The 19,705-nt window shown below is 42.2% G+C and overlaps 1 protein-coding gene across 1 annotated transcript in view; it reads right to left on the bottom strand.

The window, feature by feature from the left end:
• Window positions 1-205: 205 nt before the first annotated feature.
• The window catches only part of NMT1 (N-myristoyltransferase 1), a 187,017-nt gene continuing 167,517 nt past the window's right edge, over window positions 206-19,705 (bottom strand). The window contains exons 10-12 of the mRNA XM_086923874.1: window positions 11,704-11,871; window positions 1,127-1,264; window positions 206-694 (exon numbers count right to left, since the gene is read on the bottom strand). Coding sequence (XP_086780000.1) covers window positions 674-694; window positions 1,127-1,264; window positions 11,704-11,871 — 327 coding nt within the window. The 3' untranslated portion in view covers window positions 206-673. The remainder of the gene's footprint in view (window positions 695-1,126; window positions 1,265-11,703; window positions 11,872-19,705) is intronic.

Here is a 19,705-nt window from a genome sequence, read left to right on the forward strand (position 1 = left end):
GACAGCCATTGAGAAAGTCAACAAACCATGCTCTCGCCGGCTCACATTGTAAAACCAATAAACCATACCATCCTTCTAAGACTGGCAAATGCGAGGCTTCTTCCCAACAGAAACCAACTTCAGTTGACTTCTGGTTAATGTTCCTCCAGAAATCCAGCAACGCAATGATACCTTGTGCAACTTACAACCCAAATCAGTGTCATGCCAGAGGTGATCTCAGTTTATTCCGCGAGGAGGGGGTGGCAGAAGGAAAGTACAATTTGGCCAAAAAGCAGCTATGACGCATTGTTAAAGGTCGGAATCTCAAAGATTTAAAATATATATAATATATATATATATAATATATACTTTTTATTACTATTCACCCGTTGACTCCATTTTACGCCAATCGTGCAAGAGCGTTCAGCAGTTGTACATTCCCTTGATCACACCAGTAGGACGAGGAACTTTGTAGTGGTGCGACGAGCGGAGGAGAGAACAAAAATATGGAAAGAAGTCTATGCCAGAGAAGGGGGTGCAGTCCTCACCCACTGAAAACAATCCTCACATCACTGCACTTGGCTCCCATTTGGTTCAGTTCAGTCCTCTGCAAGCAATTCCAAAAGATCAACGTTTCGGAGGTCAGTTGCTGGCACAGCTCAGTGGCTTCATCTAGTCCCAGAGGACCAAGGGATTACTGCAGCACCAATCCCACCTGTGGAAAGCAACAGACCTGTTAAGAGCACTGGAGAGAAAAAGGCAAGTAAAAAGCAGCTGACTTAAGATAGGTCAGGGTAATGCAGAGACAGAAAGCAATTACAGAAACAAACATAGGGAATGAATTTGAGCCAGTGAAAATAAGTGGACTTCCCTCTCACCCCCTCCAACAGTTGTCAATGAAGAATGTGCACTTTACAATCAACTGGCAAATTCAGAGCGTTCAAGGCTTAATCAAGAGATGTGAATTTCAAGAACTAAATGTGGACTCTGCTTCAGTGCTAGAGTCCAGGTAGTCATTCCACTGAACGGCCTGATATTCAATATCCTTGCACTGTCCTCCTTAGAACGCATGGCCTTGACAACACACCAAATCCAAGTTGAAATACAACTCCCTCCACTTTGTGTCTCCACTTCAAGTGAAAGTTACCTTCTCAGCTCCCATGCTGGGGCACTTCCAATTATACAGGTAATACTGCAGGTTTCCGTCACCAATGCCAAACTTCAGCTTCTCCAGGAATGTTTTGTTCTCCATTAGATCCAGGGCATTAAACACGTCGAACCCTTTCTGTGGAGGATCAAGAAAGGGTAAAATAGAAAGATACTTCTACTGAAGTAAAGGTACGTACCATGAGGTAAGAGTGAGCAGGAAGCGTACAAAGCAATCAGGATCACAAAGGGGGAGAGAGAGTAAGAAGACAATTATTGGAAAGCAAGCAGAGGGGAAAGGGAGCATGCACACAAGAAAAGAGCAAAGTTGAGCATGAAGGAAGATTCATGCACTGAAAAGAGGAGGGCTCATGCACTATTAGTTCTGGGCATCAAAAAGCAGGCCCAGTAAGGATTAAAAAAAAGGCACAGAAGACGAAATTGGAACAATAACACAGGAATGGCGCGAGATAGAAAAAGGAGGAGCTGGCAGGACAGGATGTCTTTATGAGGGTACTGGGCCACATTTTATTATTTTTATTTATTTTCTTGTATAGCGCAGGAATCGACCCACTAAAGGGTATCTCCGCGCTTGTGCCAAAGCTATGTTACCTAATCTTGCGCCAGGGGTGTGCTATAATTACATGGATGAGAAAAGATGGGTTTTGAGGGATTTCTTAAAACTCTGGAAGTTGGTACCCTGTCTCAAGATAAAGGGGAGCGAATTCCATAGTATGGGACCCTTGTAGGACAGAGCTCGACCTCCCTGTCTTACTTTACTCACACGTGGTACCTGAAGGAGCATTTGGTTGCTGGAACGTAAAACACGTTCAGGCCTATAGGGGATGAATTTTTCTGTCAGGTATTTTGGTCCAGAGACATTTAAAAATGGTACAGCAAATCTTAAAATTGATACGTTGTCGTACTGGTAACCAGTGAACTGTATCAAGGAGGGGACGGGAGGGGGATCTGGCCGGGGCATTAAGGACCAGTCTTGCTGCGGTGTCCTGGACCACTTGCAATCTACTGAGTTGTTCCTCATTGGCAGAGATGTAAAGGCCATTACAGTAGTCTAGTCTACTTATTACAAGGGTCTGAACAAGGGTCTTTCTATATTGATAAGGCGCATCTTTCCATTTCTGTCTGAAGAGTCAGATAGTATGAACATTACTGGGCAATACCCCAGCTGGGCTTCATCATTTGCCACTGGTGCTCTAAGGTCTAAGGAACTACTGCACACCAACCAGAGAACCAAGCTGCTACGCCAACAGTAGCTATATGGAGCACTTAAGCTTTAATGGAGATGTTGGCAATAAGTATGGAACTCAAGCAAAGTTTTAAATTGATCACACGTATGGTCTCGTCACCAATATATTTTTAAAAACAAACATTATCTGGCTACATCAGGACCCACAGCTCCTAGAAAGTGTGTACATTATTTGTTACAGACCCCTGGTATCATTCATCAAGCACCAAAAAGATTCACCCAGAACTCATTGAAGTGGACATGTCCTAAACCAGAACAAATTCATCCACACTACTGTGCAAGGAATAACTTGCAATCCCTTGGAAATCAACCGCCAGACTACAGAAATCACTTCAATACTGAACAAATAGCAGGCTCTTCTCTGTATATATGCCAATAGGAAAAAACTATTATAATGTACATTTGGGTCCAATATATGCTCCCAAGCCTGTTTAAAGCAGTTAAACTATTTGAACTATAACAATTTACATGTATATGTAAATTGTTATAGTTCAAACAGCATGTTGCCCAGTGGGTGCACTTTTGTGAGTTTTCGCTCATTCTTGTAAGCATACAAGCCTTGGTTAAGAGTAAATAGCTATTTGGACAGCCAGCGGAAGAGATTGCCTCATTTGTGGTGTTAATTTGAAATGTAGCTGAGGTCTTGGACCCAAACTACCCTCCTTTGAAGTTAAGGCAAATGTCTTTACGGACCTCTTGCAGCCTAAGCCAGCCACATCTGAGCCCTTACTGCCGTTCAATGAGGCCCTTTACTGATTTTCTTTAAGGGCCCTTGGGTAAAGCCCTGTTTGCCCATGAATAGGCAGGTGGTCCCACGTTCAACTGGGTCCCTTGCGACCCAAATTTTCTCACCAAACACTGTACTCTTGAATCTCTGGTCGCTCAAGCTTCAGCCAGCAAGTTGAAACCCAACTCAGCTCTGCCCAGGTAGAGTCTGGGAGGATTAAAGCATTTAGAACAGCTACTACACAACTTTAAGAAGCGCTCCCCTAAGAGCCTCCCTGAACGCGGCCGCGAGACTCATCACTGGCTCAAGAAAACACTTGCATATATCCCCTGATTTAAAACCCCTAAACTGGCTGCCTATTGAAGCCAGAATTCAGCTGAAAATTGCCTGTATGACGCACTCGGCCATACACCACAAGTCACCCAACTACCCCACTCAAAAGCTGACCATTTCAGGAGGCTCAAGATCCAACAGAAGCACAAAAACCCTCCTCCTGAAACCACGGCGATTCCGGAAGGAAAAAACATACAAACGCTCCTTCTCAGGAATGGCGCCTAGGATCTGGAATGCACTCCCGCCAGAAACCAGGCTTATCCCTTCCACTGTACTCTTCAAGAAAGAGGTGAAGGCCATCCTTCAGGCTAAATTCACCTGAATTCTATTGATACTGGAAAAATGACAGTACTTGGCTCCTACATTAGCGGCCTTCTGATTGCTTACCTATGCGAGTCTCTTTTCGACTGCTCTCGGATCTAAATCATCGCACGGATGCTATATTATTGGTTTCCAACTTGGCTATTGGGTTGTACACTATGACTTGAGTGCCTCACTAACTTGCAACGCACCCATTACTGACTACTACTCTGCCTTCACACTGTGTTTACTCACCCTCTGGGGTGCTATAATCTTACCCGATTAGACATTGTACTGCTTCCATATTATTGTTTCTTGATTGTTATTAGTCTGCATACTCTTGTGTGATTGCTACCCTATTTTGCAACTCACTGACTACTGAATTTTATATTGTTTCAAGAGTCTTGTTTACCCTACCTCCTGTTTATGTAAAGCGCTCTGATATCTGCAAAGATCTTGTTCGCGCTATATAAAACCTTAAATAAATAAATAAATAAATAAATTGTTGTTCAGGTAAATTTTCGACACAAGAAGGCAAGTCTTCTGGAACATACCGAAAGTACTTTATCCCTGGAAAGAAGCATAGTGTAGGGAGCTGGATTCTTGTTGCAGTACCCCCCTACCTTTGCGTGGTATTTAATGTAACTTTAGTTGAAGAGTACCCGGTTCCTGCTAACCAGGTCCCCAGTACCAGTGTTCTTGCCCTAAAATTTTTTAATTGTTTTCCCAATTGGCTAAACCTTTAGCACCCCCCGTAAGTCCCTAGTAAATGGTGTGAGAAGTTGGCCTGATATATGATGTTCACTAGTTCTAGTGACCACCTTGTATCAGTCCAAATAAACCTTATGGTGATTGGTTGTAAGTCAACCTTATAGACCAGCTATCCTAATGGTAGCGTGGACAAAGCAGTCTTAGGCTAAACTCTTTTGGCATGTGAAGCCAGCTGTATTACCATATGTAACCCCTTTGAACACCAAGTGAAAGGACACCACACATGATATATATTCAAAATATATATGTATTTATTACTACAAATAGTCCCCTGAACTCTTTATGAGCACAGGAGCAAACACGTTAAAACTATTCAATTGATAATATACAAAAGTAGCACAAATATAAATTGGCCCGGGTGGCCCCTAAAACCATATACTAATGAAGTGGTATAAGTACCACGAGTCGAAGGGAAGTAAGGCCTAGGGCCTTGGGAATCGCTAGGGCTATGCTGGACTAACAAGTTTGGAACTAGGAGGCCCACGGGATCTGGTTTGCAGTGCGCAAAGTTAGAAGCAAGTTACATTGAAGTCAATGAATGCGTAAAAGTTAAAAAGGTGAAGGTAGGAAATCTTCGGGTCAGTCTAGGACTTAACCCTTTGGAATCTGGACACTAGGAGTGTTAAGCTACTCGGGGGCACCGGAGTGCCAGCGTTACCTCACCCACAGGAAGCGGGTGCAGTGGTGCCAAAGTGTGTCGGGATTCTGCAGGAGTCCCAATGGAGCCTTGGAGTGTTGACGCTGAGGCGACCTGATGTAAAGAGTTCCGGTGAACCAAAGGGTGGATCTGAAGAGGTGAAGACCTGAAAGCAGAGGGGACAATGTTAACAGTCACTAGCCAGTGACCGGCGTGGAACCAGGAGGGAACCAGGCGTTGTCGGGTGCCAACAGGTGATCTCGTGAAGCTGGTCTCTTCAGCAGCGTGGACTAGGCGACGATGACGACGACCAGGAGTCATTCACGAGCTGTCCCACATAGGCTCTAGTTGATGGCGGTGTCGGCTTCTTGATCGGAGCAAACAGGCCTTGGATAATGCAAGCCACGCAGGAAACAGAGAAGGCTTTTAACTCTAAACAGCAAGGTCAGAGGGGTTGCTGCTTTTGGGAGCAGCAAGGGCCAGTCTGGAGCAACCAGACCAGCGGTGGAAAGTTGTTGTTTGGTCGCCAAAATGGCCACTAGCCAATGGACTAGTGACCGGATAGGCGCGTCGAGTGGAACAAAGCAAAAGGGCCCCACGCAGATCCCGTGAGAGTTGGAGGGCTGGTCCTTGGTGCAACTGTAGCTCGGTGGTGGGGCTTCTCAAGACCCCAAGCACAGCGATTAGGCTACCTCAGGGGCTGCGCAGTCAGCTTCTCGTGGACGTTTCAAGAGGTCCGGTCCCACGTCTCAAGTCGCCTCCACTTGTCTCAGCTTAGCAGGGACTGTGAATCGGGCTGTTAGATGTCTGAGAGTCTGGTTCTTGTCAAGCTCTGGGCTCGGGCTCCGGCAGGAGGCGGCGGCGGCGGCAAAGCAGTCGTTGATGGCTGGATGGTGCCTGTGTTCACAGGGTGGCCACTCCTTGGCCACAAGGGAGATTCTTCAGTCTTCTGAGCAGCAGAACGTCGAAGGTCCAGAGTTTCTTCTTCTTGTAGTCGAATTTCAGGGTAATCTGCCGTCTTGGGGCTCAGCTCCTACTTTTAAACCAATTCTAGGGCCTGGACTACCTACTAGGTCCCTCCTATGGGTGGGACCAGGAAGGGGGGTGGTTACACCTCCTTTCCTTTGTCCAGTTTAGCGCCAGAGCTGGGGCTGGAGTGCCCCAGCACCGGTTTGAACTGGCCTATGCACGGGGACACCTTGTGTGCCCCAGGCATGTCTGATTCTATTCAGCCCTACCTAACCAGATACACAAAATCCTGTCTGGGGTGGTGCTAGCGTCTCCCAAGGCAGGAAACCCTTTGTCCAAGCCTCCCTCGCTGGAAGGACTCCCAGCAGCAGGAGGTCAGACTTGTGTCTGTGGTGGCAGCATCCATTTTGTGATGCTGAGGCTCTGTTTAACTTTAACCGGGGTTCAGGTTCTGTACATGTCGTGTCCCTCTAGAAGGGTGGAATGCTACCCCCGTCGCCAGAATTGGCGAGGGGGTAGTATTCCAAATCGTATGACACCTTACTCGACATGTTTTGATAATGTCAAACCAGAGTTAGCATTTAACCGCGAGGTTCATAATGCACTTAAGAGTATATGGTATGACGCTATCAGGAAACAGCTAAAGGACATGTTTCCGAAAGCTGCAGACAGGCTCAGCTCATGCTAGAGCACCATCTCACACATAACCAAGCACTCTGCCTCCAGGATTGATAAGGCCTGCCATATGAGTGACTTATAGGTTACTGTGTCCTTGTATGTGTTAGATATAGAGATACTATACCTAAAGCAAAGGGTGATTACACCACCATGCCCCAGCTGAGTGATCAGCCAGTTGTGTCAAATAGTAAGGCCTGGCCAGGGGTGGCACAATACGTGCTGCAGCCCCTGGTAGGCCTTGGATGCACCTATGCCCTGGGTACCTAGGGTACATTGTACAGGGGCTCACAAGGTGATCCATGTTCCAATTGGTAAGGCACCTAATGTGCCTTGGCATAAATTTAGAGAGAGAAGAGCAGGCTGTGGGTCTGATTGGCATGGCCCACAGCCACATTAAATCGTAAACCAGTGAAGCAAAAAGCAAAAATCTGTGGTGACCATAGGATAGCAGACCCTGCTCTCCTACAAATGTTACCACTGGTACCAAGGGCCTAAGGCTGTGGTTCCCAATCTGTGCGCCGCGGCGCCCTGGTGGGCCATGAAAACTAGCCAAGGGCGCCACGGACAGATGCTCGCACAGTTTGGGAATCACAAATAAATAGTATTTTTTTCACTTACGTGCATCTAAATTGAACACTGCTCCGTGGGGTCAGGCCTCCAGTGGTTGCCCTGGGCCATGAGAGGGAAGTGTAACCTTACTTTCAAGGCATCTACTATCAGAACAGGAGGGAGACGAGGATGTTTCAATGTCTTTGCTTTCATGCTGTCCGGTGCTGTTTGTCTCTTTTTTTCTGTCCTACTCTAGAGGGTTTTTGCCCGGAATTGCAGTATAGCTCAGTCCAGACTCTCCTGGGGTCTTTCAAAATTTTAAAGCTGCTGCTGAGGCCTTAGCCAGAGATGCGCGGTAAGTGACAGCATCTCTTTGCAAGGAGGGACATGTTTTATTTATACACTTATTTGGAAAAAGGTGGGGGTGAGGGGTGCGGAGCAAGGGATATGAAACAGTGAGACTTACAGTATACAAACAACATGCTCCGGTCTCAGTAAGATCATTCCAAGGGTTGAGAGTCTGCTGCAATCATATGCGAGCAACAGACCTGCAGGTCACAAGTGCAAACGACAGTAGTAGCCTTTGGGGTTAACGGGGCAGTAGCGAACAACACAATATAATATTTGTTTTTACACTGCTTTTTTATAACAAATACTTACAATTTAGGGAGCATACAAACACGGAAGTTTGTCCACAATTGCATGATTTTTGACCTGAGAGAAACCAGGGTTAACATCCATGTGTCTAAATTCCAAGGCTGCTTTAGGATTTATTTATTTTTAGGTGAAAACATCTGCTTATTCACTTTAGAAAATAAGTTTCAGGTATATGCCTTTACAGTCTGACATATTATTGTAAGTAAACAATTTGTTATCACGCCTTTGCCTTTCTTATTCTCTTTCCTGAATATAGAACCCAGGAGCCTAGCAAACAGAATCACCTGTGACCATCAAATCAAATGAGATAATATTGAAATTGCAGGAAAAGCACGTGCATTGCCAGTGCACAATCAAATGTTTTTTGTTTGCCTTTTCTGTTTGCCAAAAATTGCTGCAGACTTACTCCAAACCTTGATTGTGCTTGGATGTGTCTAGATCATGTTCATTTTAATTCTTTTTTTCCATTGTCCTCGTTTTACACATTATATTTAAAAGGAAATTGGAATAAACAGCAGAGAACAGTGGTCACTATTAATAGTATCATCCAATATATATTTGTTTGCAAAAGTGAATATTTAGTTCTGCAAGCTATGGCATATTTTGTTTCTCACAACATGTTGGTAATTCATTTGTGAATTCCTCACCTGCTGTCTTTTTCCGAACTTGTAAATGGCTAAGAAACATGACATGCTCTGATTTGAGGTGAATAAACCTTGTTGGGGTTCAGTCTGCAGTGCACACGCCAATGTGTTTCAGGCATGGACACTGACGTGCATTTACAGTTCACTTCTCTGAGAATACTATGTCTCTCCAATTAGTCCAATCAGTTGTTGATACAGCATGGGGCTCTGCAGTGGCCAGGATATGATTACATCTATGTATTAGAATACCTTCAGCTTCATCCCAATTATTTTTAGGAAAAAACATGAAAGTACTCCCGAGAATGGGCTTACATTCACCACCCGCCACAAAAGATACCATAATGGGGAGCCGCGGCCAACAGTCAATAGGTAAAGGGAGCCGCAGGTTGGAAAAGTTTGGGAACCACTGGCCTAAGGTATTAAAGCAGGTCCCTAAGGTCGGCTGCAGCATCAATTGTGCCCTTCTAAGGGACCCCTCACAAAACACATGCAAGGCTGCCACTGCAGGCTGTATGTCTTGGGGTATACAAAAGTGAAAACAGGACATGTCACACTTCCCTGTGGGCCATGTCCCCTAACACAGCATTTGATATTTGTAGGTCACCCCCACAGCAGGCTTTACAGCCCTAAGACAGGGAGCTGATTATTACATGCGGGGGCATACCTTTCATGAGCAGATATGCCTCTGTGCTGGTGAGTCCTATTACTGCCAGTGTATAGGGAAGCCATTTCAAAACATGTGCTGGATACTAGTGAAAAGGAGTTCGCCAGCAGGCATCTCGTATTTGTAAACCCACACAGAGTCGAGCGATGGATTTACCAGAAAGGCATGCCACCTCCAGGCTAGTACCACCCCTAAGGTGGACTAAACTGAGGTGGGCACGATTTTTCAGAAGTAGCCATCTTTGCTATATACTTAACAATTCTGGGACAGGGTTTTGCCTACTTCCAACAGGAAGTGATCATATAGGTGGCGTAGTGACCCCAAGATTCAGTAGCCCATTGGCTACTACCCTACACTTCCCTAAATACAGTGTTTAGGGGATTCCTTGGCTCCAGAGAAGGAGATTTTGACAAGCTAAGAAAACAGGGGACACCAAAGAGGCGCAAGAGAAGAGAGAAGAAGCAGCTGACCTGGTACCAGCCCAGCTGGACTGTCCGCATCCCTCGTCAAAAACTGCACCAAAGTCAACTCGTCCTGCAGCTGTTGACTCCAGAAACTTGGGAGGACTGACAGCCTTCCTTCCATGAAGAACGAAGATCAGCCTTGGGACAGGGGAACTGTTCCCTGCATCTTGCAGTAACTCCAAAAGAAAGGACTCGGAGGCCTCTGGAACAGCCAAAACCAAACACCTGAAGCCACCACTGAACCAGTTGCTCCAAGCCAGAGTCAATGTCGGCCAACTGTTCCAACATGGTCTCCCAGCCCTCCAGAGAATGAGTCCATTGCATTTTCACCGCTTGAGGACCCCTCAGAAGTCACATGTAGCCTCTGCACGCAGGCCCCCTCTACAGCGACTGCTCCCAGTAAGGGAAAAAACTACACCCAAGGACCCCGCTGCACCTGTTGTCCCTGGGCCATGGAGAAGAGTACCAAAGGTGTCCATACATCACAAGGCCTGAGCCACTCTGTTGGTTCAGCCTGACTGGCCTCCTAGTCAGAGCCTACAGCCTCCTTTCACAAAGACCGATCTCCATAGAATAGCATTTGGCTCCCAATGCGGTTTTACACCCTGTACCATGCCATCCTCGTGCTGCTGGGTGTGTACGCTTGGTGCTGCCTTGGACCTGGTCCACTACTCGCCTTAAATCCTAGAGATTGGTCCCGCAAGTCACTGTACTACACCTGTTTGCAGAACATACTCTTCCTTCCATGGGATAACATTGCAGAACTTAACAATTGCACTGTGTCAACTTTTTGAACTGAAAATAATTCATATTTAAAAAAAGAACTTAACTGAACGATTTTTCTTGGATACCGAAACATATCTAATGATACTTGCTTTTTTAAAACAAATTGGTGTGGATCTCCTTCTTGAGTCATGTGTGTCATGTATTGATCACTATGTGTATTTGAAGCTGTTGTGCACTCCTCTAGGTTAAGCCTAAGGCTGCTCGACCACACTACTTCTAATAGAGCACCTCAGGATTGCTAGAGCAAGCCCATGTCCACTCATAAGGTAACCTTTGGACTCTTTACACTGTATATCAGAGGATTGATGTATCTCAAAGAGCCAGCTTCCTACGCATAGTCTCTCTAGCACTCACTGGTACAAAGAGACAGCAGTGCTTTTCTAAACTGGGGGAAGAGAATGATTGTGGTAACTAAGTCAATGTTATGGAACAGTGAGAGTTAACAGCCAGATCATCAGTGCGATGCCTATGAAACAAAGAGGCAGTTCCCCAAAAAGAAAGACTTGCAAAACATTGCATCAAGCACTCTGGTCATGGAGTCATTCATTCTAACACCTGTGAAGCATGCAACCATTGCAAATCCAGGCAGGATTTACCCACAGAAGTCTCAACGAAGCCTTAATATTTGTGGAAAACCTTAAGATAAAATATTTATCAGTCAAAGGAAAACCCAAGTAACCAGTTTTTTGGGAGTATTTCATGCCTCCCCAAAAATTATTAGGTGAGCTTTTGGCTGCAGGGTAAAACAGTGACCACTGCAGGCTCTAAATGCTTGTTGAAAAGTTAATGAGGCTTACATAAAACCTGATTATCAACAAAAAAGGAGAGGTAAACAGAGCAGTCACACTAAGAGGATCGCAAGGAACAGGAAGCAAGAGAAAGGTCATAGAGAGAAAGTAAGAGTCGGTGAGTAGGTAAATTAAGATTAGACGAAGAGGGATGGGACAGTAAAGAGGGGGAAAAGGGAGACCAACAGTGCGCAGGGGAAGAGGAAAAATCTATTGTAGGAAGCTGGAATACAATGAGGGAGAGGGAAAAATAGTATAGGTAAAGACGGCAATGTACGGAAAGGGGTTGGAATTTGAAGCTTTTCTTGAATACACTAGGCTGTGCACAGACTATAGAAGCTCACCGATTTTGCAAGTATGAGAGCATCATTCATGAGGTCGACAAGTGGAGTCTTGCTGTGGACATTGTAGAAGGAATAGGCAGCTTTCAGGCTCTTGTGAGTTGGGTGGTTCATGATAGTGGACGGCAGGGTGTAGAAGCTGATGAAATCAGTCACATCGCCATCAGGTGTCTAAATTCCCAAAAACAGAAGGGTCAACATGTTAAATAACAAACAGTGACTGACATAAGGATGCTGGCAGGTATAAGCGCTTAAAAGCATATGGGAAGCACAAAGGCTTAACAGTAGGCTTTTTGGTGGAGAGATGAAGAAGACACTTACGTTTGGTAATACTCTTTCAGGTAGGTATTCCATCCAAGATCATATTCCTCAACTTTTAAATATATCGCTGTATGCCAGATTAGATCAAGATAATTTCAAAAGCAGTGATCCCAAGGATTCCAGCAGGAGGCATCATGCAGGCCTGCTCAGGCTTCACACTGCCCCAAACATGACAGAACTGAGCCACATAAGTGCCATCCTTGCCCGTTGATGTCAGTTTATTGGCTCCTCCATTTCGCACACTCATATATGGAGTGAAGAACAATAATTGGTGAAGATGTGCTGCTGAACTATAACTTAGAACATTTTAAAGAGGTTATATAAGTAACTCCACAGAACGGTGAGGTGGGAAGGCAGTGAAGAATCTGTAGTTAGATAGAGCATACACCAGATATAGTGTTGCCAAAAGTAAGTAACATGGTCTTCCGCTGGGTACTTCTAAGAACATTATACAGGAATATTGGTGGTAGTGTTTCTCAAAAAGAGAAAGCGTCCGCACCTTCTGTTAATATCTATTCTCACTGGAAGAGTTGTACGCGAAATATTTGAAGAGGTGCACTGAAAACCTGATAAAACACCCACCACCAGGGGTGTTAAACAAAGCAACTAAATGCTAGTATCAAGATTCTAGGAAAACCAAGTTACTCAAGCACTCTCTAAGAAGTTGATTATCTGGAAATTATCCGTAAAGTATTAGTTTTGATGGTTTTTACACCAACGTCAACAATAAGTTCATTTGTAGTTCAAAGGCTTCAAAATATGGATCCAAAACAGTCGTTGTACTTCAAAATCTTTATTTTCAAACACATTAAAAGTTTTCCAGCTTTGCACCGCCGACACGTGTTTCGCCTACTCTGAGGCTTTTTCAAGGCTGGAAGCATAAAAATTACAATAAGTACTTCTGATAAATGTGAGCTAAATATATACAGTTTCCCTAATATTATACAATAAAAAATACATGGTCTCATATTTACAAAATTTACAAACACCTTCAAAAGTCTGTCCTAAGAAAAACCACTAAAGAAAGAACAACTCATACTACATATGAAATCATTTAGGAAATGCTGAAATTGCAAAACAGTCAATGACATGATGTTTCCTGGTTCAAGAGTTATGCGATACACTACATTTCAAAAAATCCAAAAAATCATGCTTACAGTCCCCTGATAATTTCTAGTGTAAAAGTTATGCGATACAATATATTCAATATGATATTTTACTGCCCTTTCTCACAGTCAGCTCCCATAGGAGAGTGAGTATCTTGACCCAGACCCGCCCTAGGAGAATGAATCACAAACCTATAATTCCAAAATATAAACACATTCCAAATATCGACCTACCAATATAATTTCTTGTCAGGTGTAATGGTCGGGAGGGTCTTATTCATCAGAGGATGAAATATGAGGTGCTGAAAATTGGCATCCTAGTAGAATGGAAATGTGGAAAGGAAAGGGCACTATTAGAAATTATTACGTCGCAACTGTAGAGAAAGTTAGTTAGAGCGATTTATCGATTAGTATGGCCTACCTATTAAGTATGATAGACACGACGAAGTGTTCCTGGGGTTAATTTCACCTTTCTATCTTCATAATGTTACATCCCAAGTTGTATTTTCTTGTATAGTGGACAGTCATAAAAATATGCCCTGTAAGTCAAATTTTTTTTATAAAAACGAAAAACATGCTAATTTCTATCATCTAACATAATATCCAAAGTGTGTTATAACACCAGAATAAGCGTAATCATATCAGAAATGGTGATATGACCAGACCTAGTTTTGTTATTCCACAATAACAGGCAGTAGTTTCAGAAGAATATACTACTTGGAATCCGGTAAAGTAGTGCAAGGGATTTGTATTAAAAAAAAAATAAAAAAAAAAAAGAGAGTGACGGCATCCATTTTTTGTCTTTCATTTTTTATTATCACTCCATCTTCATTGTATAGGTAACAAATTAGGTCAACAGATACTAAAGGCAGATATTAGAGGGTTCCAAAAGACATGTCGGGAAGTATTAGAAGTATAATTCCAGAAATTAATTATAGTGCGGGCAATGCCCTGATGTAGTGGCTAGTTCTAAATGTCAATACCTCAGCAACAAACCATGGCGTCCAAAGGTCCTAGTACAATGAGCATAACAATATCAATAATATATGGTCATCCCTTTACTACTCACTTTATTAAATCGTGCGACTTGCTGCGTGGAGATTAATCAAACGTTCACATAGTCATGTTCAGGGACCTTGATAAGTCTGTGAAGTGATACAGTACATATCAATTTAGTACATGTAGATTTGGAATCATATACTAGGAAGAGTGTCATCTTCACACTACGTGGCTGGTTTCTCTTATTAGTAGCATACACATAAGTGACATTGAGCGGCAAACGCACTAAAACAACCCAGAAAAACGGGGTGTAGATTTTAAAGGTCCCACAGTAAGGATGCTCATGAGAATAATACCAAAAACGAGAAAACCCATGCTCCTCCATTATTATTCAAAGTTGCACACATATCTAACTAAGAAAATATTGGCACCCATTCAAAGCCGGCAAAAGCGAAGGGGGAGTTATTATGGAAGTCACAGGATAAAGAGAATCTACGATCGTACAACCCATGGAAAATGTCTAACATAGCATACTTCCTCCATGTCATTACCCTCCTCTTACCTCATAGTTATCGGTATCGAAGGCGAATCTCCACTGCTAGAAGCTAACAGGATGGAGTTCCCGCGTTCTATTTAAATGGAAATTAGACGTGATGATATTGTTGGCGCGGGAAGATTGCCAAAGCAGACCCAGTGTCCGGAACAGTATTCGACCAGCATGTGTGGCGGCCATCTTGTAACGGCAAGAGGTGTAATCTAATGTATGCCCTAATAGTATAGATGAGCGAATTAAATACCAAGGTATGCCTACAGGACGAATCTGCTACAGGACTCAGAAGTTTTGAAAATATATCTCCCTAAAAATGGACGGTACTAGTATACCCGTCAGAATACATTTAGGGCCGGCGTATTGTATAATAATAAAATTTGTTATAGTATGGTAGCATGTCTAGTATTAGAGTAAACATTCGTACGCCATTGCAATGTCATACGCTAATGGCGTGAAGTACATCCAAGAGACGCCAGAAATGGCCGCCATCTTGGAACGGGATCAGTAAAGAAAGAAGCTATCGTCGTATACATCGAGCCCCTGGTAGCAATCTCTTTTGTTGTGAAAAGAGGGTGTAGCGTAGACAATAGATAATGGCCGCCATCTTAGAAAGGGATCAATAAAACAAAAAACTATCCGAGTGTGCATAGAGCCCCTGGTAACAATCGTTTTTGTCATGGAAAACGGGTGTAACGTAAACAGTAAAGAATAGAAAGGCAAAAAATATTTTGTCTTCACAGACTTAATATGATAATTGGAGTTGCCAAAACCATATAATGTGAAAAGTATTGCTACATAAAGATGATGAAAGATCGACTTATTAAACTATGTCTTTTCATAATAATGCGAGATGTCTCAAGTGTACATTTAAAACACGATTGCTACATATAGAAAGTCTACAGTAAACTATTGTTCTTAAACCTAGAAAATAAAACAGGGTAAATTGATGATTGTCCCAAACACACAACAGAGAAGATCCATAGATTTTAGTGGAATCCCATTTATAACAGAGAAATCAGATTACTCTTTAAGGAAAACATGTAATTCTCTGTCAATGTTAAGTCCCAAATCAACCGCACGGAGCTTGATTAGCCATTGTGATTCAAGTTTGCGAACTTAGTCCTTCACGCTAGTAGTGCCCATCCTGTCTCCCAAATTGGGGCAATTCCGTATGGTGAAATGACAAGACTGCGACGAAACTGCAGTACAGATGATATTTTTGCAGCAGAAATTGAGATTCTAAAGAAAAGGTTCTTGACAAGAGGATATGACAATCAACTACTGAATAATGCACATGAAAAAATACATAAAATCTCCAGAGTCTACTTTAAAAAGAAAACCAAAAGGGTCTAAACAATGTGTTGATAACAAGATTGCTATCATAACAAAATACAGTGCCAACAGCTCCCAAATCTTTAATGCCTTTAGAAAACATTGGCACCTACTACAACTTGATAAAGATTTGGAAAAATATGTAGGTAAGAAACCCCGTATTGTTTACAAAAAAGGCAAAACACTGAGAAACTTGCTCAGTCCTTCGATCATCAGAAACCCTGTATCCAACAATCATGTGTTGACTGGTACTAATAAATGGATGCCTATTAAACCTTGTGGTTTTTACAAATGCACTATGTGCAACATTTGTCAATTTGCCTTAGACAAAAAAAAGACTTTTTCCTACAACACGAAGCAAACCCACCACATTAGACATTTCATCAACTGTAACTCGAAGTTGGTAGTATATTGCATCATATGTCACTGTGGATTGATCTATGTGGGAAGTACTATTCGCCCTCTAAAAGAAAGGCTACAGGAACACATCAGAGCTATTCGTAACAACGATGCCAGATACCCATTAGCAGCACATTACAACAAGGAACATTTAGAATTAGAGGTACTGGGCATCCGTTTCCATGGTATGGATATGATCAGACCAGACCCTAGAGGAGGTGATAATACGCTGGCACTTCGCAAACTTGAATCACAATGGCTAATCAAGCTCCGTGCGGTTGATTTGGGACTTAACATTGACAGAGAATTACATGTTTTCCTTAAAGAGTAATCTGATTTCTCTGTTATAAATGGGATTCCACTAAAATCTATAGATCTTCTCTGTTGTGTGTTTGGGACAATCATCAATTTACCCTGTTTTATTTTCTATGTTTCAGAACAATAGTTTACTGTAGACTTTCTATATGTAGCAATCGTGTTTTAAATGTACACTTGAGACATCTCGCATTATTATGCAAAGACATAGTTTAATAAGTCGATCTTTCATCATCTATATGTAGCAATACTTTTCACATTATATGGTTTTGGCAACTCCAATTATCATATTAAGTCTGTGAAGACAAAAGATTTTTTGCCTTTCTATTCTTTACTGTTTACGTTACACCCGTTTTCCATGACAAAAACGATTGTTACCAGGGGCTCTATGCACACTCGGATAGTTTTTTGTTTTATTGATCCTTTCTAAGATGGCGGCCATTATCTATTGTCTACGCTACACCCGCTTTTCACAACAAAAGAGATTGCTACCAGGGGCTCGATGTATACGACGATAGCTTCTTTCTTTACTGATCCCGTTCCAAGATGGCGGCCATTTCTGGCGTCTCTTGGATGTACTTCACGCCATTAGCGTATGACATTGCAATGGTGTACGAATGTTTACTCTAAAACTAGACATGCTACCATACTATAACAAATTTTATTATTATACAATACGCCGGCCATAAATGTATTCTGACGGGTATACTAGTACCGTCAATTTTTAGGGAGATATATTTTCAAAACTTCTGAGTCCTGTAGCAGATTCGTCCTGTAGGCATACCTTGGTATTTAATTCGCTCATCTATACTATTAGGGCATACATTAGATTACACCTCTTGCCGTTACAAGATGGCCGCCACACATGCTGGTCGAATACTGTTCCGGACACTGGGTCTGCTTTGGCAATTTTCCCGCGCCAACAATATCATCACGTCTAATTTCCATTTAAATAGAACACGGGAACTCCATCCTGTTAGCTTCTAGCAGTGGAGATTCGCCTTCGATACCGATAACTATGAGGTAAGAGGAGGGTAATGACATGGAGGGAGTATGCTATGTTAGACATTTTCCATGGGTTGTACGATCGTAGATTCTCTTTATCCTGTGACTTCCATAATAACTCCCCCTTCGCTTTTGCCGGCTTTGAATGGGTGCCAATATTTTCTTAGTTAGATATGTGTGCAACTTTGAATAATAATAATGGAGGAGCATGGGTTTTCTCGTTTTTGGTATTATTCTCATGAGCATCCTTACTGTGAGACCTTTAAAATCTACACCCGTTTTTCTGGGTTATTTTAGTGCGTTTGCCACTCAATGTCACTTATGTGTATGCTACTAATAAGAGAAACCAGCCACGTAGTGTGAAGATGACACTCTTCCTAGTATATGATTCCAAATCTACATGTACTAAATTGATATGTACTGTATCACTTCACAGACTTATCAAGGTCCCTGAACATGACTATGTGAACGTTTGATTAATCTCCACGCAGCAAGTCGCACGATTTAATAAAGTGAGTAGTAAAGGGATGACCATATATTATTGATATTGTTATGCTCATTGTACTAGGACCTTTGGACGCCATGGTTTGTTGCTGAGGTATTGACATTTAGAACTAGCCACTACATCAGGGCATTGCCCGCACTATAATTAATTTCTGGAATTATACTTCTAATACTTCCCGACATGTCTTTTGGAACCCTCTAATATCTGTCTTTAGTATCTGTTGACCTAATTTGTTAGCTATACAATGAAGATGGAGTGATAATAAAAAATGAAAGACAAAAAATGGATGCCGTCACTTTTTTTTTTTTTTCTTAAATACAAATCCCTTGCACTACTTTACCGGATTCCAAGTAGTATATTCTTCTGAAACTACAGCCTGTTCTTGTGGAATAACAAAACTAGGTCGGGTCATATCACCATTTCTGATATGATTACGCTTATTCTGGTGTTATAACACACTTTGGATATTATGTTAGATGATAGAAATTAGCATGTTTTTCGTTTTTATAAAAATTTTTTGACTTACAGGACATATTTTTAGGACTGTCCACTATACAAGAAAATACAACTTGGGATGTAACATTATGAAGATAGAAAGGTGAAATTAACCCCAGGAACACTTCATCGTGTCTATCATACTTAATAGGTAGGCCATACTAATCGATAAATCGCTCTAACTAACTTTCTCTACAGTTGCGACGTAATAATTTCTAATAGTGCCCTTTCCTTTCCACATTTCCATTCTACTAGGATTCCTATTTTCAGCACCTCATATTTCATCCTCTGATGAATAAGACCCTCCCGACCATTACACCTGACAAGAAATTTTATTGGTAGGTCGATATTTGGAATGTGTTTATATTTTGGAATTATAGGTTTGTGATTCATTCTCCTAGGGCAGGTCTGGGTCAAGATACTCACTCTCCTATGGGAGCTGACTGTGAGAAAGGGCAGTAAAATATCATATTGAATATATTGTATCGCATAACTTTTACACTAGAAATTATCAGGGGACTGTAAGCATGATTTTTTGGAATTTTTTGAAATGTACTGTATCGCATAACTCTTGAACTAGGAAACATCATGTCGACTGTTTTGCAATTTCAGCATTTCCTAAATGATTTCATATGTAGTATGAGTTGTTCTTTCTTTAGCGGTTTTTCTTAGGACAGACTTTTGAAGGTGTTTGTAAATTTTGTAAATATGAGACCATGTATTTTATTGTATAATATTAGGGAAACTGTATATATTTAGCTCATATTTATCAGAAGTACTTATTGTAATTTTTATGCTTCCAGCCTTGAAAAAGCCTCAGAGTAGGCGAAACACGTGTCGGCGGTGCAAAGCTGGAAAACTTTTAATGTGTTTGAAAATAAAGATTTTGAAGTACAACGACTGTTTTGGATCCATATTTTGAAGCCTTTGAACTACAAATGAACTTATTGTTGATGTTGGTGTAAAAACCATCAAAAC

This window comes from Lissotriton vulgaris, chromosome 5 (genome assembly GCF_964263255.1).
Source record: "Lissotriton vulgaris chromosome 5, aLisVul1.2, whole genome shotgun sequence".
NCBI classification, from domain to species: domain Eukaryota; kingdom Metazoa; phylum Chordata; class Amphibia; order Caudata; family Salamandridae; genus Lissotriton; species Lissotriton vulgaris.